Genomic DNA, 22,276 nt, shown 5'->3' with positions numbered 1-22,276 from the left:
TCCCTGTCCTCCATGTGCCTTAGCATAGCTTCCAGGGGGATCTGCTCCATGGTCTTGCCGGGCATGGAGGTGAGACTGACTGGCCTGTGGTTCCCCGGGTCTTCCTTTTTCCCTCTTTTAAAAATGGGGGTTATGTTTCCCCTTTTCCAGTCAGTGGGAACTTCACCGGCCTGCCAGGACTTCTCAAATATGATGGATAGTGGCTTAGCAACTTCATCCACCAGTTCCTTCAGGACCCGCAGATGGATCCCATCGGGTCCCATGGACTTGTGCACCTTCAGGTTCCTTAGATGGTCTCGAACTTGATCTTCTCCTACAGTAGGCGGTTCTTTATTCTCCCAGTCCCTGCCTTTGCCTTCTGCAAACATCCACATAGAAGATCCAGCTATGATATCCCTTTGAAACAGTGAACTAATTAAGGAAGCACATTGGGGTTTGTACGTTTAATCAAGGCCACAGTCAGGGTTAGAAACCAGGTTCAGTGGCATGGGATGTGATGGGAGATGAAGTGTGAGATATGAATATATCATTAGTATGCACATACTACAAAGGAGCAAACAGTGTGCATGGTCAGCGTGGCCGGGCTAAGAGGCTTAGCTAGGAGCACATTAACATTCCTGGCCAGTTAGAAATTCCTCACATTTTTGTTGATCCTCACCAGCATCCTGGGATCACCCAGGATATTGCAAGTGACTTGAGAAATGAAGGGACAGATTTGTTTTCCATGTCACCCTCTTCCTAGTTGTTCTGCCCAAGTAGATGTCTGCTAGAGATGAGGAAATCCTGCAATGTTGGGACTTTCTTTTGGCAATCACAGCCCATGCTGGAGGAAACAGTTCAGAATATAAATGAGAGGAAACTTCCTAACCTCTGCAGGGTCTCCTTTGTATGAATGCAGAGAGAAAGGATATATGAAGTAGGCAATGCAAAAAAATGCAAACTGAACCACCAGAGATGTGCAGCTCTTTGAAACTTGCAGAGCAGGCGCTGGAGAAGTATACCGGGTCATCCGTATGCTGCGTTAGAAAATGCAGCGTTTACTGTTGTGTCAGTTATGTTAGAGGCATGTAAAGATATAACTGTGTTTCTTGGCAGGGGCTGGAGAACAAAAAAGTCAAATATAAGAGTGGATGCAGAAGCCCGAGCCAGAGAAGTGATAAAGGAGGACTATCAGAAACTGGGTCCAACAAAGTGAGTCATAAAGTCGGGACTGAAATGAAAAAGAAATCAAGTGGGTTGGAAATGTCCTGTCTTAAGAATGGAGAACTGGGGGAAATGGAGGTTTTTTTAGAAGAAAATTAAATAGATGTTTCCACTCAGAGTGTTTGTAACCTGCTGAAGTGTGCTTCTTGCACGCTCCAGCCTCTCCGCCTTCACTAACAGGAATAATTGCAAATAGCAGCTTGTACTCAAATCTTCTCAAGAACAAAGTTCGTATTATAGAGTGAATTCATGCTGGGTTGTTTAATTAGTGTTTGTAATTTTTCTACTCCAGGGACAAAAACAATCCTGTGTGCGTTATGTACTAACCAGCACAGGCTGAATTTTGAAGGTTTGTGCATACCTGTTGTGCGAAGCAGGAAGCATTTGCTGAGAAGGCTAATGAATCATATGATAGATATGAATCATATGTATTGTGGATATACTTTAAGAAAGCTTAATAGCTGCTCAAGTATGTGAAAAGAAGTCAGATCCATGGAAAGAAGTCAGATCCATGTCATGGAATACATTATTTTTTCTGAGTAACTCCTTCAACTGTATTAATCAGGTGAAGAAAGAACAAGACGCTTGTAGCTTCTTATTGTAGTTTCTCAAAGGTCTTGTCTTCTGGAAAAAGTTTGGTGCAAATTGCAATGATGGGGATCGTATTTTGGAGAAAGGAACCAGCAGAAAGAAATGTGAGTTTTAGACTTATGAGAAATGCCAAAAAAGGGGGAAGCAGGAAAAGTTGAATGTCTCCAAGAATCGAACCCTAGGTATGTCCAGCCAGCCACTGATATTCTGGGCAACCAGGGCTAGTGAAGGTTTTTGAAACTGTAGGTCTTAACCTTAAATGGTCTGTGTTTTTCCATCTGTAAAATAATATTTTCATACTCCGGCGATGCTGTGAAGATTCAGCGATGTTTGTGTCATGCTATTGACATTGTAATTATTGCTGTTGTGTGGAAAATGGAGTGGTTCTTCAAAGACAATTGTCTGTGCCTGTGCTGCAAATGAAAGAAATTGGTTTATTTGTTCCATTCAGTACATTATCGAGCAGCCTGCAAAATGTCTCTGAAAGAATCAAAGTCCCACTTTGAGGTCTAGGAGTGAGAAAGTCCATTAAGCCATGCTCTACTAATTTGATTAGCAACCCCATAACTTAAAATCAATGCAAGTGGCCTCTTCCCAATGGTTTAAATGCCCTTCCTTGTGCTCGGAGAGATTTTAAACAGTGTTTTGAGGCATTGTCTTGGTTAAATCTTGACTCCACTGGAGTCAAGCCTGATACGTAGCAAATTATATTGCCGTTTCCCCTGCTGTTTGTCATGTTTCTAAGGGATACTGTTTAGGTTTTGACCTTGAAGTTTGTTCCTGCTGTCTCATATATGATTTGAATCTCAGCCGTCCTTTTGCATTGCTTGAACTGGCGTGAAACCACCCCTAACTGACCGTGCCGTAGGGACATCCCGGAGGGCAGCGGTAGGAGGAATGACCATGAGAAGCTGCTTGGCCCTTCCTCTCTGCCATACCCAGAGGGTCAACCTTGCGTACGCGTGTTGTGACATCTGGTCTGGGCATTCCTGATGCCTGCCTTGCCTCTCCTTAATGTCTTCCAATAAGAGATAATTGCTGGCAAGTATCAATATTTGCAAATAGATTTACAATCTATTCCAATGTCTCACTGTAGTTATTTTAAGAAAACCAGCCTAACTTCCCACCCAAGCTGCTGCAGCCTGAGCTCAATACTTGTCCTAGCTTGGATCCACCCCTTTAGCACATCAGCATTTCAGCTGCATTTCTTTTCATTTTAGGTTTGCAGAACAGGCAATTTTCTTCTTATTCTGCATGTTTGCGATCATGCTTTTCTCCAGGGATCCCAAATTCATTCCAGGTTGGGCAAGCTTTTTTGCACCAGGGTAAGTTTTTATTTTCATTCCACTGTCACATTTTTCAATAGCATTTCCAAGTCGTTGAGATTCCTGGGTTTATGATCGCATTGCTTAACACTATTACTCAGGTTTCCTGGAGTAAATTAAACTGAGCTTCAAGTAGCAGAGCCAGCTTTATTGTTTCTGTCTCCTGGAGGAGGTACATGAAGCCCGGTGGGAAGTTGACATGTTTCTATCTGAGGCCATCCCTAGGGTTTTAATGTTGGGAACGCTGTTTGTAGGTACATTTACAGTGAAATACTGAATTCTTTATGCAATCCATTGGTTTCACTGGAGGTCTGGAGACTGAAGAGAGATGGCAGGAGCTGACCCGTTGTGCTATCTTGTCTGTTTGGCAAGTTAGTCTCCCCTGTGACATCCATACCTTGGGAAGACGAACGGATATAGCAGTTGGGCAATGCTAAAGCTCAGAGAGGGTGTTGTTATTTCTTAACAGAAGAGACCTTCATAGATTTTTTTTTTTTTTAATAAAGCCCTAGCTTAGTAAATGATTCCTTAATACAACAAAGTAGTTACGGACTTTTCTCTCATCAGTTAATAGCTCCTTACAATCAAAAATATGCTTAAGCTCTTTATTGGATGGAGCCTGCCTTTCATCTTAGAACCTGAGCATTTTGCAAAAAGCCCATATAAATAAGATGGTCTGGCCCCTGCCTCTCTTCCTCCCTGCAATGGGCTGGGGAAACTTGTCCTCACAACCCCTCATGGACTGACCACGACTCCACAATCAGAACAGCCAGAGCATCAGTGTGGTGTGGATTAGATCCTGGTTTACATTTGCAAGGCAGTTTTTCTAGGGGATTCAAAGCCCATCTTAGAAATGTTGCTCAACAGGGAATTAAAAAGAACTGTGAACAGCGAACTTTGTTCAAACCTGATGGAAACTTGTAATCTTCTTTGGTAAATCCCTGCTTTCATAAACTTTGTAATTCTATAGGCTTTTTCTTCTTACCAGTGTTTTTCTGCTGCTTTTGGACAGGTTTATCTCAGATGCGGTTACAGGAATCGCCATTGTGATTGTACTGTTCTTCTTCCCTTCGCAAAAACCTTCCTTCAAGTGGTGGTTTGACTTGAAAGGTGAGTAGGAGACCCCTCCGGGCAGGGACTCTGCCCTTGCCCGTGCTCTGGCAGGGCAGGCACAGAGCAAGAGCCAAGACTATCCCACCTTGGACCTGCACCAGACCACAGCAGCTGCGCTGGCAGTCTGGAGCAGCGTGGTTTGAAGGTGCGATTTGATCATACAGAGGCTTTTTTTCTGAAGTGCCAGAAGAGGTTTAGCAGTCACTGCTCTGCTGCCGATTGCAGGAATGACTCAGTTGCTCATGTAGCTGTCAGAGATGATGCCATGGTGGGTTGAAGCGAACTGAAATCGGTGTTGATTTACCGTAGCAGACCTGATTGTGAAACAGAGGTCTGGTTGCTGACTCCCAAACAGCTCCTGTCCCTCAGGAGGGAGCATGAACCTGTGAGAGGGCAGAGCTGGGCGAGTTGTCCGTACTCAAAAATAGGGGCCCTTCCTCAGTTCCCAGAATGATTTTGAATTTAAACTCCTAAAGTCCAAACTCTCCAGCAGGTTTTGGTACCAGGAGTCTTTTGAGCTCTTGGGTCTGTCCTCTTGAGTAGCAATGAGATACAAATTTTAATTCATAACCCACTTGGAATAAGAGATGATCTTAATGTGGAGATTCAGCTGAGGAAGGCCCTTCATGGACGGTGTAGCGTCGCGTGGGGTCTATGGAAACAAAATACCAGCTGCTCTGGGTCATGCACATTTGTAGTGTTGTCCATATGCAGGAAGATGTTTAATCAGGCCTCCTCTGGATAAAATGTGTGCCCTTGTTCAACAGAAAATTACAGTCCCATTAGTGCATCCTTCCATATGACAGAGCTCACTTCATCATGTATTAAGAGGTGGCCTTTAGGGGAGATGAGCTCTTTGCTATAAAACTCACCAGCTGTTGAACGGCAAGTGGAAAATTAGTAACATCTTCATAATTCAAATGGTAGAAAATTTCCTTCTTCCACGGACTCCCAGCTGTTGAGGATAATGTTTATGTCTGTTTATTTTATTCTGAGATAAAATTAACCTGATATTAAATGTTCCCTCAAGAAAGCCTCAAAGAAAACTTTAAGTGCTAGATTTTCTTTTCTTTTCTTTTCTTTTCTTTTCTTTTCTTTTCTTTTCTTTTCTTTTCTTTTCTTTTCTTTTAAGAGATGATCTTAATGTGGAGATTCAGCTGAGGAAGGCCCTTCATGGACGGTGTAGCGTCGCGTGGGGTCTATGGAAACAAAATACCAGCTGCTCTGGGTCATGCACATTTGTAGTGTTGTCCATATGCAGGAAGATGTTTAATCAGGCCTCCTCTGGATAAAATGTGTGCCCTTGTTCAACAGAAAATTACAGTCCCATTAGTGCATCCTTCCATATGACAGAGCTCACTTCATCATGTATTAAGAGGTGGCCTTTAGGGGAGATGAGCTCTTTGCTATAAAACTCACCAGCTGTTGAACGGCAAGTGGAAAATTAGTAACATCTTCATAATTCAAATGGTAGAAAATTTCCTTCTTCCACGGACTCCCAGCTGTTGAGGATAATGTTTATGTCTGTTTATTTTATTCTGAGATAAAATTAACCTGATATTAAATGTTCCCTCAAGAAAGCCTCAAAGAAAACTTTAAGTGCTAGATTTTCTTTTCTTTTCTTTTCTTTTCTTTTCTTTTCTTTTCTTTTCTTTTCTTTTCTTTTCTTTTCTTTTCTTTTCTTTTCTTTTCTTTTCTTTTCTTTTCTTTTCTTTTCTTTTCTTTTCTTTTCTTTTCTTTTCTTTTCTTTTCTTTTCTTTTCTTTTCTTTTCTTTTCTTTTCTTTTCTTTTCTTTTCTTTTCTTTTTTTTTAAGATCTGATATTAAGTTAAATGATCTTTTAATTGTCTAGCTTAAGAGACTCCATATGTGTATTTTAACCAACAGCAACTCATGGTTAGTGAGCTTCAGCACTGATGTCAGGCTCATGATATCATTCTGTCAGATGATGACTGACGTGCTCATCTTTGGGTGGGTGTTTGACACAGGGGTTTTCTCTTCATCTAGCACCAAACACTGAGACGCAGCCCTTGCTGACTTGGAGGAAAGCCCAAGAGACGGTGCCCTGGAACATCATCTTGCTGCTTGGAGGAGGCTTTGCCATGGCGAAGGGCTGTGAGGTGAGGCCTGCTGCAGATACCACATTGCAGTCATCCTGCCCAACGGAGATGGGTTTTATCAGGGTGTCACTTGGGGTTCTCATTTGGCTCTGGGAAATTTGTGCCTGCGGGGTCACAACACTTGAAGGACGTGTTCCTCAACTCCTAGACAGCAGTGCGCAGCAGGTAACTAAGGAGGTTAAGAGATCTTGCAACTCCTTTCAAACTGCTTGCTGTTAAATACCCTGAGGACACTGCACATAGGTGCTTGTGTGGGTCGGTGAAGGTTGTTCGAGGAAAGGATCAGTTCACGTGCAGGGATGTAGGAGCTCTGCTCTCCAGCTTGTTTGCTTTCCCCTTCTGCAGGAGTCTGGTTTGTCTGTCTGGATAGGAGGCCGTCTGCATCCCTTGGAGGGCGTACCGCCACCTGTGGCTGTCATCCTCATCACGATTGTCATCGCCTTATTCACGGAGTTTGCCAGCAACACAGCCACTATTATCATCTTTCTGCCTGTCTTGGCAGAGCTGGTAAGGTAGTCCCCTGGCAAGAGCAGCTGCTCCTCTGCTCCCCTGCTCTTGGATGGGCAGGTTTGTATTGTGTCTGTGCTGGGACAGGCACTGTATGGTTCTCCAGCTCCTGGGCTTCAGGCACCTTGAAATCCTTGGGAGCAACAAAGCAAGTGCCTGTAGTGTAACGTGGACACTGAAGGATAATAATCCTTCAGATGTTGTTGGCGAGATATGTGATTATTTATCACATAGTGTGGGATAGGGCTCTGTACAGTGCACTAGCTATTTGCATTCTTTGATATATCTGCCTATGGCTCCGAAACCCCAAGGTGCAATTTCTGTTCCTTTCTGTTTTTCAAGGCCATTCGTCTGAAAGTAAATCCCCTCTATTTAATGATACCAGGAACTATAGGATGCTCCTACGCGTTCATGCTGCCGGTCTCAACACCTCCGAACTCAATTGCATTTTCTTCTGGACACTTGATGGTCAAGGATATGGTAAGTTCTTTTAGATACAGAAAATGCTGAAAACAATCAGTCTGAGTGGAGTGTTTAAAAAAGGAATTTTCAGGAGTGTTACCAGTTCAACATGTACTAAAGTGAAAAGACAGAAGTCTAATACTGTTCTCAGCAGTGTTTGAAGGCACAGGTATACGGCAGGAGCCTGTATAACGTCTGGCCCTGTGAAATTTGGAGCCACTGTGGCTCCAAATGGTGACAAAGCTGGTCTTGAATGTGCTCAGCATCTCCCAGACCCTGCTCCTGTTCCTGCCAGTGTCAGCAGCTCAATTTTCGTAGGTTTCTGGGTGCAGGAAAAGTTCCCCAGCGCAGAGAAATAAAGCTTATGAGTAAAATTAGGCTCAATCCCAGTTCCTGCTCACATTCCTGAGGCTAAACAGATGTTAATGTTTTTGATGGATCAAAGCTTGGTAAGCATCTGCAGAATGGCCTTTGTGGCTTAAGAAAGCCCGCTTAGGATGTTGCTAATATTAACGGCAATTAAGCCTTCCGTTTTTATAATGTTTATATTCAAATAGCTTCATGCTTCACATGCTGTAGATGTCCAGTCTAAACTCAACAGTTGTCTTTGTATTTCTTTTGTAGGCAAGAACTGGGTTGCTCATGAATCTTATGGGAGTTCTGCTTCTTAGCTTGGCTATGAACACATGGGCCAAGAGCATCTTCCAGCTGGGGACCTTCCCTGCATGGGCCAACATCCATGCAGAAAATGCCACCTCGCTCTTGACAGCTGTAGAAAATGTCACTTTAAGTGCACTAAATAAAATATGAACAAAGCCACCCCTGGGGAAGGACTCACTCACTTAGGACTTGGGCACTGGAATCATCAGAGTATGCACAGGAGGAAAGCCACGTGGCTGCTCACACTGTATGGGACCCTCTGGTTTAATTTTATTTTTAGAAATACTGGTCAGTGTCACAGCATCCATCTGTTATTTTCTCTGAAGATCTTTCCCCACCTTCCACAGGTACCAATCAGACTCTCCCAGAGTCCGTCTGTCGTAGGTGGTTGTTAACTGGACAACCCTGTAAGCGTCAAGCATCTTTGGGTAGATGCCTCTCCCCCCATGAAAGCTAGCGAGCTTTGCTGCTCTAGCTTCTGATACCCTACCTCGTTTTGGAGAGTAGCCCTGGGAACAGGCTGGAGGCAACTGGATTATTTATGTGCAACCCAATGTGAGTGAGTGTATCAGAACCTGACCGGGGGGAAGGCGGCGTGGCCGGGTGCTTCCAGCAGGATGTGAAGGATGGGGTCTCATTACCATCTCATGAGTAATTCTCTCATGGAGGATGAAGACTATTTCTTCAGGTTTGTGCGTGAAGGGATGATTCAGGACGTGTCGGTAGGATTCGATGCATTACTCCAAGCTGTGGAAACAGGAAGGCAACAGTTTGTTTCCAAACATGTTCAGTGTTTTGAAAACCTGGGACAGTAATTGCTGCCTGGTTCTTTGCACTGAGTACACAGATGGGGGTTTGGGACGAAATTAATTTCTGACGTAACTTTGGACATCGGTGGTGTTTCACCGTTGGTGAATGTGGCCAGTCTTAGGTTTGTGAGATTGACTTACTCATGAGCAACCCGCCGAGTCACAGGTCAGTGGACAAGTTGCATTGGAATATTATTGTCATTTCTGAAAAATAGGCTTTGATTCTTAACATCTTTTTAAATCAGATTGCTTGGGTACTTTCAATGAAAGCATTGCAAATTGACTGTGATTTTAATCACCATTTTATCTGATTTTTTTATTTTCTGTAAGAATCTAAAGTACTTAATTTAAAAGCTCAGTCATTGAAATAGACGGATTGAAAGATGAAGGATATGATTCTTGGTTTAGGGAAGGTGAGTGACTGGCTCCCTGTGTTGGGACAGATTTCTCTGACGATGTAAACTGGTGGAGCTGGCAAGGCGGGCTGGCCCCGGGGTAGGGATCCAGCGCATCCCCCCCTGCTCCTGTGCTGCTGATAAACCCCGGGGCCGGGTGAGAGAGCTGGCAGGGCGATGCTCACCAGCCACAGCTGCTGCTGCGGGGGTATGCATGCTAGGGTAACATGGTAGGTGGGGACTCATGGGGCTTGAACCGAAACCGCCAAATCCAATTGAATGTGGAACTTTGATCAGTCAAGTTCAGAAAAATCCTTGATGTTCAACAAAATCCTTAATGATTGTGGAAAACGTACAATAAAGCACATTTGTTAGCACGTCACATCGTCCTGTTTGCTCTGTAGGTTGAGAGGAGAAAAGCAAAGCGCGAGCCTCCCCCTCGCCTAACTTCATCCCCTGATTTGGGCAGTGGTTCCCCAGGAGCAGCAGGAGGGCAGTGAGGTCTCCCTCCCAGTCTGAGCCAAAACGGAGCCCTGTTAAGCAGAGGAGCAATGAGACTGGGAAGGCTCCTAGCCCAGCGTCTCGGGGCTGCTGTGCTGAAGAGGTGCAGCCCTGGCAGCCGCCTTTGCTGGGGGTACCCTGTATCACTGTCCCGCTTCCCTGGGGCAGCTCTATGCCAGCTGCACGCTGGGTTTGGGCACCGTCATTCTGCATGGATGCTCCTCGTCATGCCTTAGCGAAGATGGGCTGAGTGGCGAAGGGAAAATTGCTCCCTGCCAGTTCCCTTTCCCAGCCGGCTGTCCCGTGAACGGTGCAGCATGGCTGTCCCGGGGCCAGGGACCGGGCTGTGCCCTGCGTGGCCGGGTGCCGCAGGAAGGAGCCCTGCTGTCCCGCTGCCCTGCCGCAGCTAGAGCTGCTGCTGCAGGGGATCGGAGTCGGTCACTGGAACGGAGCTGCCTCTGTCCCTGCAGCCTGGAGGACAGGCAGCGAGGGCTTTTGGATCGCCTAATTTCGAGGCTCAAAGGGTAACATCCAGTCCAGCTCTGTTGCAGGTGTAGGTGTCGCAGGTTTACTTGCAGACTCAGCTCTGGCTTGGTACATCCTAGTTGAATCTGGGAGGACGGTTTTACTTGGGCATGAAAGCAGAACTGAGACCACAGAGTTTGCGTAGAAGTCTCCAAAAATCACTCCCAGTGTCCTGGCATGTCTGTGGCACTGTCTGTCAAAGACCAGAAAGTATTTCACAAACGCAGCCAGGGAAGGTTTATTATCTCTGTGTGGACATGGGAAACTGAGGCAGAGAGGGGGCCAGTGACTTACCCAAGGTCACGCAATGGGGCCTTGGCAGATCTGGGAAAGGTGTGAGCAGCACCTGGATCCTAAAACTCTACTTTAGTCAAAGACCTGGCTTCTGCCACGTCCTCTCTTCAGCAGCCCCTGCATTTCCCAGGGCTCCCCAGAGGATCTGGTTTAAGGCATGTGGACAACGGCATTACCTAATTCTGCTTTTTCATTTCCAGGCATCTGTGAGAGCAGGACTAGTCTGGCACGCTTGATTTTAATTTTTTGTTTTTTAAACAGAGATTTTAAGATTTAGTAGGGGTTCAAGGGTGAACTGGCCTGCGTGAATAATTTCTAATTCCATTTGCTGCTGCTAGTACTAAAATTTGCCAAAAGCAGCTTTTAGTGGTAAGTCAACCCCACTATTCTTGAAGGGTCTGTGATGTGAGTAGAGATATGAAAATTCCCAGGAAAGGGTGTTTCAAGTGCTGTACTAACCTTCTATAACTTTGACTGTGTTATTTTAAAGGAACTTTGCCTGCCTGTGCACCGTTTCTCTAGGAATGTAAAAATCCAACAACCATCACAAAAGCCATTCACATTAGCAGCCTGCTTGTGAATTTTAATTAACAGGAAATGCCACTCGCGTTGAAATTCAACATCCAGAATATCTCTGCTTTACTCCTTTGATGTTCCCCATCCAATCCCGGACCAACATCCGCATGTTCTCCTGAGACGCTTGAAGGAAAATCATTCTGGTTTATTTACAGTAGGAAAGCATTTTGTAGTATCTTTTATCCCAGAAGCATTCAAGTTGCTTTACAAACTGTTCACACAGAAGAGCTGCTATACGGGTCTTTACAGCGGTGAGTGATCCTGGGGCTGTGCACAGCCTGTTTGCACCCAGCAGCGATGCTGGAAGCTCAGGAGAGACAGGGAAAGATTCCTGAAACAAATGAAAGCCTGGCATGGTCGGGAAAATTCAGCTATTGCAGGTTAGATAGCCTTGGTTCCCGTATCACCTTTATCCCTCGTCAGTCACTGAAAGGATATTGCTGGGATTTTTCTATATTTCTATAGTAGAAACCTAAGAAGACGTGACCTGGCTCTGTATCACCATAACTTGTTCATTTTCATGTGATTTTAACAAGAAAGAATCACTACTAATTGGCTAATCTTTCCCACACTCTCAATTTCTTGAATTGGCAGAATAACGTGATCGACAGGTGCTGATGATATTGCCACGGAGAAATATCTTCAGCCTTAAATCATCCTATTTTTAGCCCTCCATTCATCTTCTTTACACAGTCATTTTCTTAAGCTGTGTAGTTCATGTACCCCATGCTCTACCTGTGATACAGCTGCTCCTTTACGTTGCACCCCCTCCCATCATCATCACAACCGCAGGGTTACCCTGTTACTACAGGTTGAACTTGCAGGTGTCTTGGCAAGAGGCTCTTGTTCGGACTGCCCCGAGACCCACTCTGCAAGCACTGCAGTCTGCAAAGCAGAAATGGACTTAAAATCTCTGTCCTGGCAGGTACAAGCTCAGTCACCATCCCTAATCAGAGCAAAGCCAGGCTATGCTTTCTGGCTACGATACAAATGAAACCCTCTGCTACAGCAAGCTAGTTCCAGGGATGAGGGTCTCTTCTTTGCCTCCTACTGTAGTGTTAAAAAGTCTAAATCGGGTACGTTAGAGAAAGAAAATTTTAGAGCTTGAGCTCTATAGAGATGGGAGCTTGTCAAGAAAGCAAAGCCCCTTTATACCACCTGGGAGCTGGGCCACAAGATCCCCAGCGACACAGGGTGGGAAAAGGCACCTCGGAGCATCCTGAGGGGACACAGCGTACGCATCCCCATCACCGGCTCGCCAGCCTGCCCTTTCTCCTTCACTTCCTCAGTTTTCCTTAAAACTCTCCCACCCACAGACTTGAGCTTCTGAGCTGAAATGAACACAGACCTTGAGGTACTTCAGCAGAATCTGACCACAAGATGTCACAGTTGCTTCGCTGAGATGCACGGTCCTGCCCGTGTCCTGTTCCCCAGCCTTTGCCCACGGTTCCTTGTGTATCTCTATAAACACACACACGTTTAACTGATTTTTTTTTTTTCTTTTTCCCCCCCCAGAGCAAGCTTGTTCATTGTGTCCTGGGGAAAGTTAGGCATTGATGGTTCTAGCTCATTTAGAGGTTATCAGTTCGGGGTATAAAATAGAAGATATCCTAGATTTAGGATAGTCCAGCCTGCAGAGTTCAATTTTGAGTTTGGCCAGAGGAAAATCTAGGTTTGACTTTGCATACAAACACTTCTTGGTGCTTCCTGGAGTCACTGGGCAAGCCCAGCTCCTCCACAGACTTCAGCTCCCCTTTGCCAGGTGATGCAGCAGGCTCAGAAAACACTCATCACTATGTTGTGGACTTGAGGTTTTTTTTGTTCTTTATTGTTAACATTTTTTTTGCAGCCCAGAAAGCTACCTGCTTAGCCTGGATGGGGTCCCGGGGGCTGATGAAGTCAGTTAGCTCAGAAATACAGCTTTAATCTCAGAATAGCGACTAAGGAGAACCTGATGAGTTTTGCAGACTACAGCTATGGGCCTTTTGGGGTGGTCCTTTATAGTCTGCAAATTGAATTCAAGACCTAATTCATGGCCTGTGCAAGCAATTGCTATGGATGCTCCAAACAAATGGTACTTTCTTTCACGCCCGCCTGGCTGGTGCCTCTTCCTGGCTGGAGCCAGTCAGAGTTTCTCATCTGGTGTCTGTGCTCCAGGGCACCAGGAGGAAACCTTTGCTCTACCAACCATGTGGGAAAAAGACAAACTAGCAATAAAGCAGAGTTGTTGAGTGGAGCAGCAAGGGCGGAAGGGACCTTGCCTGGTACCTGCAGGAAGGGCTGAGGAAGCAAGCAGAGGTTTGCTCTACCCGCTTGTGCTCATGACTCGTGCTCATCCTCCAATGACTGCCGCTGCTGTGGGGTCCAGCCGTGTCCCCTGGGGAAGATGCCGCTCTCCCACCGTTCGCCGGAGAGCAGAGCCCCGCATGCTCCGTCCCTGGGGGTGGCCGGGACAGGGTTGACCTCCAGCCCTTTGCCCTCTCCTGCCCAGGAGAGCATGAGAACATCCTGGGGGCCCAGCAGTTCCCACCCAGTGGGAGGGCTTGGCTTGGCTCGGCTCGGCTCAGCACGGGACAGCGGGTCCCCGTAAGGAGTAGGCTCAGTGGCGGCTGGGTGAGCTGTGTCGCCTTTGCCCACAAGCGGTGGCTTAGCGTGAAAGTGTTTGGCAAAGGGGCAGGTTTGGTGGGAGCCAGGGAAGGCTCTTGTAGCCCATGAGCTCACTGCAAGGGGGTCGGCAGTGGTGGTACATGTTTCTTGTGTGCCAGCTGATCGGAGGAGGGGGAATCCTCTTCTTTGGAAACGTAACTGAGGAGCAAACACCACGGGCTGGTCCTCATCTTCTGGGGGGTGGGTTTGGTAGCTGGAGCTCTGTGCCCTGCACATCCCAGGGGTCAGGCGAGTCAGTCCCATGGGGACCACACGTCCTGGCTTGCATGTCTGGGAGCTTCTCAGTGCTTTGGGAACCCTGCCTGTGGCAGGGCTTACTTTGCAGTGGATTTTCTGGCTATAGGGAATTGGGAAAGGTTCAAGTTTGAAGCTTCATCTTCCTCTGCTAGGACTATGAGATGAGCCTTTAAGCAGTTTGTGTACCCTGCACACAAGCTCATGGTTTCAGCAGGGAGCAGCAGCCAGCCAGAAAAGATGAACAATTATCAGCACGTGGTTTGCTGGATCCTACCATGCCCTTTGTGCCATGACTGATGTCTGAAAGAGGAAAAGCTCCCCTTCTCTCTGAGAGAAATCCCAACCTTGCTGCTCGCTGGTGGGCAGTGGGAGGAGAAGTCAGCTGGGATGAGACAGCAGATTTCCCCACGAGGGATGTTGACACCCCATGTTCCATGTGATGCTTGTTCCATCTTCGTCAGTCCATATGTCATTGACTCATTTTTTTCAGCTATGTGTCATGAAAATAAGCCTTCTCTGCAACAACAGTAAGATCAGAGGTGTAAAGCCCAAGCAGTGCTGTGCTCTGTCCTGTAGTGGGGTTGTTCCCTGGGCTTCACACACCAGGTTTGCCCACTCACTTCACGAATTGCCAGCGTTGCTGATCTGAATTGCCTTAAAACATCTTTTTTTTTTTGAGTCCTGGCTCTCTGGTGCCTTGGTTTCCTATCCTGCGTCTCCCAGCAGCTGCATCCAGGATCCTCTCTGAGAGCAATAAGGCACTGGAGCATGGAGAGTTTTCAAGCAAGACTGGGGCACCTCTCTGCTGCCGGGTATGTAGTGTCTGCTTTAATCCCTCTCCTTCCCTCTGTCTTGATAGCTGTTGAATGGCCTTTTTCCACTGAAAAACCTCCTTTGCTAGTCAAAATACTCCCTCAAAGGATAACTGAGGCTGCTCATGGGTGGGGGGGAGACGGGGATCGCCTGGCTAGGTTTAATCCTGGGGAAATGCTCCCTCTCCCCACCAGGTTTTCTGGTCTCTGGAGAGTCACTCCAGATGTGGGGCCTGAGAAATTATATTCCTTCTAAACGTTTGTTTTCATTAGACATTTAAATAGCTTTATGGGACATTTCATTTTGTCTGCAGCGGCCAAATTCTTACCCTTGGAGATTTCCTCTGGCACCGGAGCTTCAGTGTGAAACTGTTTTCTCTGATCAGTTCTGTATTTGTCACTCTTAAACCTGCAGATTTTTGTTTGGTCTCCTCTTAAGAGGCAGGGAGATCAGAAACTCCCACTCAACTGCCTCTTATCCATTGAACACCTTGTAATTACAGAGCTGGTCTAACGATTTCCACAGCAGCCAGGAGCTGCCTCTTTCTCCCTCCAGCATCCTCTAAATAACCACTAAAGCCACTCTTAGCCACTGCTTAGGTGTTGACCCCTCTGAATGACTTTATTATGATTTTTATAGAATAATACAACGCTTTCCTGCGCTTGCATTAGAGGAGGAACAGTCGCATTGTACTTGGTATTTGATCTTTCAAGAAATGCCTTGAACTTCCCTGTCCTGTGTGCTTCCAGGGAAGATCTCAGTCCCAGCTACTCAGGGTAGCAGAGAGGTAGAGAAGAGTGGAGGCACTCAGAGAAGGACGTTATAAAGACCCATGAGTGATCATCTCGAGAAAGCCCCCTAATTAGCGCGTTTCCATACTTCCTCTGCTAACACCCAGGTAGTTGGTCTTTGTACAGGATGAGAGCCCGTGTCTACTGTGAAGACCTTCTGTTCCCAAAGGTGCGCAGGACCGCAGAAGACCTGTGGTCAGTTTACTCCAAGCCTGTCCCAGCGAACGGCAGGGAGCTGTGGACCTTGTTTCTGCAGTGTTCCTGTGTTACAGTGGTGATAGGAGGTCTCTTTTACAACTGGATGTTTGCTTCCCTGGAGTACTCCTGGCATCTCTCCGCTGCAATGGCCATCTCCTTCAGTCTGCTCCTTCTCCTCAGCCTTTTCTTGGTGCATCCTGCCCGTTGTGTCTTCAGTATGATCATGCCTACGTTAGGTACCAAGCAAGGCCGGAAGCTTCTCTTGTCGACCTGCATCATGATTGTAGTGGTTAACGTAACACCCAACATCATAAGCAACATTAAAACCATACTGCAGGTTATTAAGTGCATCTGCAAGAATTCCTCTGAGAGTCTTTTGAACTCAACTGCTCTGCTAGAGACAGCTTCCTGGGAGTTTGGGGATGCAATCCAAGAAAACGTTCATTCCATTAATATTTATAGGCCTATGAATGGACATTTTCAGTTTTCACTGCTTAAGAACAGCTCCTTCATTTACCAGCAAATGCACCTTGCTGGTGAGAAAATTGGGAGGGACTTTTTGGCTGTTGAGGTACTGGTCAAAGACACTGTACGAGTAGGCAACAAGCTGGTTGCTGGCTTCTCCATGCTCTATCTCTGTTCTGAGTCCACCTGGTATTTGAAAAATTATCTCACCAACCTCCGTTTTGACAATTTTTACATCACCAAGAAGCTGGAACATTTAGCTGTGGACAGAAAAGCAGCTCATCTGCTGGTGGGCTCATCCAAAAACCTCATTCGACCAACAGGCTTGAAGTTGTCCCGGGAAGAAGTAATGCTGTGCCTTGTGCAAGCCATGCTCCTCACCGTGGCCCTGATGCTGATGCTGGTGGTCATGGCAATGGACCACTTTGCGTTCAGCGTGGCAGACACCGCGGTGAAAAAGGCAGCTCAGTTCTCCACGGTGCCCGTCGCTCTCAGCATCAAATACAATGTAAGTGCTGGGGTCCCCTCTCCTTCCCTGCACGGGGATCCCGCTGCGTATCACATCACAGGAGGCGGCGGTGGGGATTGCAGTCTTTGCAGCCTTATTTACACGACCCTTACTTCCCTCCCCAGCAGCCAGCTGGACAAGCAACGTAACAGGCTTGGCGGGGAGGAGGTAGAGGCACAACCTCAGTTGCTCCTTCCAGTGCACCAAATAGCAGCATATACCCGCTCCAAATCACAGCTCCTTGGGAGCGAGGAGGGGAGCAAATAGTGCCTCACACTGCCAAGATGCTGCTAGCATGTGGCAGTCAGACCTCCCCATAATTCCAGGTCCCTTCCCTAGGCAGGGTGGAGGAACAGGCGTCCCAGCGGCACTGCCCTCCTGCCGCAGAGTGGGTGCAAGCACAAAAGAGAGGGGGAAGCAGATGGATACACGTCTCGGCTGTGAGGATGTTTCCTCATCTTATTGCTCACTGGCTTTGTTGTCACCCTGTGCAATCCTTTTCACAAGCCTCCCCAGTTTCTATCTATTTTAATACCCTTTATCTGGACTAGTTCTGGTTTAGTTTTTTAGCTTTCCTCTTCTACCATGCAGCCTGCCTCCCGCCCCAGCCCCGGGGTTCCTTAGCGCAGATACCTGCTTCTGATGAATTTACAGTAAAATAATCAGGGCTTAGAAAAAAACCTCTAATATTCAAATATGCGGCCACTAATACTGCTGTCTGTATTATGTGTTTCGTTGTAAATCTCCCACAGTGAATACCTGTTATGATCTCTGTAATAGCAGATAAAGATGACAGATAGGACTGGGTCTCACCGTGCCAAGTGCTCAGCGCCTACAGATCATGCTGTTATTGTCACTCAGCCTGAAGCACATATGCACTTCAATGTCCCTCTCTTAACACACCCAAACAAGCTGTAAGGTGATTATACAACCCCAGGCTGATGTTTTTGTAGTAAACAATTGATTTTGTTTTGTTCATACCCCATTTAACTTTTAACTCTTTTTATTTCAGGCTAAAATAGGGATCCTGCCCTTTCTTTTGAAACTTTTACGGCTTCCTCACGAAGAATTACCACTTCAGAACTTTGAAAGAAGCTACCACCATTACCTGATCTTCAGCTCTGCCCACTGCAGGATCAGCCCCCCGACGCCTCCCAACCCCTCTGTGCTGCTCGTGGTGGGGCTGCTCTTCTGCATCCTCTACGCCATCATATTCCTGGAAACCTATGCACATCGCCTGTGCAGAAAAATCGCAGGCTCCTTCTTCGAGAGCTGGGAGGAGAAGCGAGCACTTTACCTCTACAAGAAGCTGTCCAGGAAGCACAAGGAGGAGCAAAACTGTGTGAGAAGCTAAGGGTACTTTTGGAAATACAGGGAATGCCCGAGACCTGCGGCAGTGGCCAGGCGCAGGCTTCTGCAATAGGATCATGCGTTTAATTTTCCAGAGGAAGAGAAGTGTTTGGAGTCTGGGGAAAAATATTTGCCAAAAAAAAAAAAAAGGGGTGAAATGTCACATTTTGCATTAATTTGAGAAAAATGGGCTAAATTTACTTCCTTTTTTTTTTTTAAAATCTAGAAGGCCTGGAGTCAGCTGTTCCAGGAATGGTGGGAGACAGCTCATGTGACTTGGAGGATATCCACAGCATTAGGCAAGGCTAACTGGGAAATATGTGGGAGTCAGGGTGGGGAAAGAGCTCGTTTACCTTCCCCGCCACATCCATGCTAGAAGAAGTACATGCTTCCTTTCTTTCTCAAGTTATCCCTTTAGGCAGCAAGAAAGGAAACTCATTTGAGTTGATTAATTCAATTATCAGGGAGTTTTTCTTTCAGGTTTCATGCACAGAAACCTGCGTAGACTGGATAAGTATTAGCCTTTAGAAGATAGTTTATTCCCGTAAGAAAGTGTCATTTCAGCTCACTGAAATAAATTCAGGACCAACATGACCATGAGATGCACATCAACACATGAGGACTTCAGGAAATCACTTCACAAGGGCTCTTCAAAATAAACGATAAATAAAATAGCTGAAGGACCTCAGAAGAGGATGAGACCAGCCAATAAAGGTCAATTTGGGTGTCAGTCTCTTTTCCCAAGTAACAAGCGATAGGACAAAAGGAAACGTCCTCAAGTTGCGCCAGGGAGGTTTAGATTGGATATTAGGAAAAATTTCTTCACTGAAAGGGTTGTCAAGCACTGGAACAGGCTGCCCAGGGAAGTGGGCCTGGAGGTATTTAAAAGACGTGTAGACGTGGCGCTCAGGGCCATGGTTTAGTGCTGGACTTGGCAGTGCTGGGTTTATGGTTGGACTCGATGATCTTAAAGGTCTTTTCCAACCTAAATGATTCTATGATTCTAATTTAGGCCAGCATCCTGGAGGACTTCAAAAGTGGTAGACAGATACTTGACATTTGAATCAGCGCTCTGCAGGGACCAGGGAAGTAGCAGGACTTGGAGGGCTGGACTTGCCTGAATCGAGAGCTGGTTTTACATGTTGCGTTGTTTCAAACTCAGAAACTATGGTATTGTATCCAAGATGCAAAAATCCATCACTGGGGCAGCCTCTGAAACATGTTATTTTTGAAAGAGAGGCAGATCTGACACATCTGTAAGGGCAAGAGCCAGAGGAGGGGGAGCTAAATCAGTGCCAGGTTAAAAACAAAGCAACTTCGCAGCTTCGTTTCTTCAAAGTATCCTATTATTTTCCTCCCTTCTCCCATTAGAGTCTTCATTAAGGTAATTATTTGACATAATGCACCTCAATGAGATTAAATTACAGAAGTGAAGTGGCAGCTGCAGCCAGATGCACCGAATTCTCTCAGCTTCTGAGGTGCTTGAAACAAAGTAGGTCTGGATTTTATTTTTTTTAAGCATCTATCTGATAAAACCCTGGTGCATTCATCTCCCCAGGTTTCTTAATTCCCTGCTGTTCTGATGATTAATCCAAGAACCTTCCTGCCTCTACAGCAACTAGGGGGCTTTGTCATGAGGTTTCTGTAGAAAATGCTCTGTGCTGTTCTGTTTGGGGAAAGCTAAAGGATTTCCACGTGCCCATTAAGTAGCCAAAATTATCTGGAGCCAGGGGTTAAAACAGCTGGGAGGAGAACTGAGGAGCCCCTTCAGCCAGCAAACCATCCCAGCAGCATGTTGCCTTCCAACAAACATATATTTAAAAAAAGTTTTCCTTGGGAAGGCCCATCTTTTTGGCAAGAGATGTGCATTAATCTTTAAGAAATATTTTTTTTATGGCCAGTAGCATTTGGGGAACCCCCCTGAGCAACATCCAGTTCCTCTCCTTGCCTTCCAGGGGAGGTCTTCAGAGGAGATTGGGGCACGGCGAGAGGAGGCTGAAACGGTTTTTGCTTTAGAGATGGGCCCTCCTGGTTCAGATGGGGGTTTGGAGCGGATGAGACCACAGAGATGGACTAAGAGGACTAAGTACCACCCTGAGTGTCCCATTGCATCCTTTGGACAGGCGCTGCCCAGCTCCCAGCCAGAGCAGCTGAGCAGCATGTAAAGCAGCTCCTGAAACATCCCTTTTCAGCCTCAAAAATCATATTTCTTAGGAAAAACTGACCCCAGAGCGGTTCTTCCCATCTTCTCTAGAAGCTCCCGCTCTCTTCAGCTCCCATTAAATTTTAACCACTAAAGACTAATCCTGGGAACTTTGCACTTCTAGATTGTAAAATTCAGCATCAGACAAGCCTTGATTAGCATAATTACATCTGCTTGAAAGGATAATAATCAGTGTGAGGTACTGCCGCTCTGCCTCTGCCTCCAGAGTCGCAGCCTTCATAAACCCTTCATGAAGCAGAGATGTGCTCCCATTTCCATTTTGCAGAAGAGACTAAGGATGAGATTTTTATAAAGTTCTTTGGTGGGTATCACACCAGTTTCAGTGGTTTCAGTGACAGGGAACCATGGGCAGCAGAGCCCCTGTTGCCTGCCTGTATCTAGGGGTCAATTCTCCTGCCCTCGTTTGGACATCTGCCCTAGGAGGCGATGGATCGTGCCCCACGTGCCATCCATCTCCTCAGCCTCCTGACCCTCACACTTTTTTTTTTTTTTGCTTTAATAGCCATGTAGAAATCAGTAAGGGAAGAATTTGGGTTTGGAAGGTGAACACCTTGCGAAGCGCTGGTGAGGAGGTAGCCGAAAAACTGGCTTTTATCATACTGATGCTGAGGTATCTTTACTTAGAAAGGAGGGTAATAAACATTGTGAAGTGTTACACTGTGCTGTGAAGTGTCGTCTCGTTAGTGTCAGAAGGGTTTTTTTTTTAAATATAGGAAGGAAAAGTCACTTTGATACCCATTACAGTTATTTTAGAGGTGAAGTTGTACTGATGTTAAAACGTGTGTATGCTGAAGGCTGATATGCTTGAATATCACTGAGAAATCAATGCCTGTGAAAAGGTGTTAAGACAAGAGTACTGTTGCTTGAGTTGATGTCATCAAATATAGATATGTATCATACATAAGTAAGTGATGAATCTGTTCTGTTTGAGGAGAAAAGGGATTTTGAGAGTTGGCTCTTTGCCATTATGCCACTTACTTAACCCATTTTCATGTGAAAAATGAAACCCGGGACACTGTGGCAAACATGATACTTGAGTGGGAGACTCGGGGAAGAAGAGCTCTGGGTGGTCCAGCCTGCAGGACCAGCAAGGAGAGTCATGAGGAAACCACAGGTATGGAGTTAAACCTAAAGAAGTGTGCGGCAGAGACCCAGGGCAGCCTGCACGGGGTGAGCAGAGGGGACCTGCCAGCATGGCTGGAAGGAGCTTAGTCCCTGCAGTAACCTGGTTTTTCACCTCCCTGGGGCTGTCAGCAGGATCCCAGGAACAGAAATGGGAAGGGAAGCCCTGAGGAGCAGAGGATGCTCCGACAGTCCCTGCTTCAGCAGGAACAGCTTGTGCAGCACATCAGGCACGTTGTCCCTGGTGCCGAATTGGGCTGCGATGCTTTCCCTGGGTGGGGGGGCTAGCGGGAGGCAGAGCTGCTGGAAATTGCTTTGCTCTCCTGCGAGGTGTTGTTCCTCAGCAAGATAAACGCATGACAAAATAGAAAATGTTACCCATTATAGGTAGTGCCATATTTTGTGCTTGAGAGGTAAGCTGCCTTGCCAGACTTTGCTTAATGGTGCGACAGAGAAATACTGAACAGATTTAACCAGCAGGCAAAGTTAACATAGTCACATATTTTTATTAAGTAGGACTAATTTACAAGCCTTGATATTTGCTAAGGGATTTTCATCCCTCGGAGCCCCTCCGTACTCCCACCCTCATTTCTGCTCATTGCGGCTCTCGTTGCCTTCGTTTTCGCTCAGCACCACCCTCCCGTCTCGCAGGCAGAAGGATGCGGGGAGGGAAGCTTTGCCCTGTGTTGCTTCCACCCGTGAGTCCCTGGTGTGGGGTCTGGAGCCCACGAGGCAGGGCCTGCGTGTCCACCTCCTCCACGGGCGAAATCCCTGCTGGGCAATGCTGCTCCTACACTAGCGCAGTGGCTCATTTACTGTCT

General features: G+C 46.5%; 2 protein-coding genes across 2 annotated transcripts in view; both read left to right on the top strand.

Moving 5' to 3' along the window:
* The window catches only part of SLC13A3 (solute carrier family 13 member 3), a 30,005-nt gene extending 21,868 nt beyond the window's left edge, over positions 1-8,137 (top strand). Inside the window, exons 7-13 of the mRNA XM_009282205.2 lie at positions 1,096-1,191; positions 3,015-3,119; positions 4,132-4,229; positions 6,239-6,351; positions 6,697-6,858; positions 7,201-7,338; positions 7,945-8,137. Coding sequence (XP_009280480.1) covers positions 1,096-1,191; positions 3,015-3,119; positions 4,132-4,229; positions 6,239-6,351; positions 6,697-6,858; positions 7,201-7,338; positions 7,945-8,130 — 898 coding nt within the window. The 3' untranslated portion in view covers positions 8,131-8,137. The remainder of the gene's footprint in view (positions 1-1,095; positions 1,192-3,014; positions 3,120-4,131; positions 4,230-6,238; positions 6,352-6,696; positions 6,859-7,200; positions 7,339-7,944) is intronic.
* A 6,615-nt stretch (positions 8,138-14,752) lies between these two features.
* OCSTAMP (osteoclast stimulatory transmembrane protein) lies at positions 14,753-18,113 on the top strand. Its single transcript, XM_009282228.2, has 3 exons — positions 14,753-14,796; positions 15,715-16,759; positions 17,772-18,113. Exons 1-3 carry the CDS (start codon positions 14,753-14,755, stop codon positions 18,111-18,113), a joined length of 1,431 nt encoding a protein of 476 aa, XP_009280503.2.
* Positions 18,114-22,276: the final 4,163 nt, after the last annotated feature.

This window comes from Aptenodytes forsteri, unplaced genomic scaffold, assembly GCF_000699145.1.
Source record: "Aptenodytes forsteri isolate BGI_AS27 unplaced genomic scaffold, ASM69914v1 Scaffold149, whole genome shotgun sequence".
NCBI lineage: Eukaryota > Metazoa > Chordata > Aves > Sphenisciformes > Spheniscidae > Aptenodytes > Aptenodytes forsteri.
Note: the sequence above shows the minus strand (reverse complement) of the source record. Positions and strands in the feature narration are given on the sequence as shown.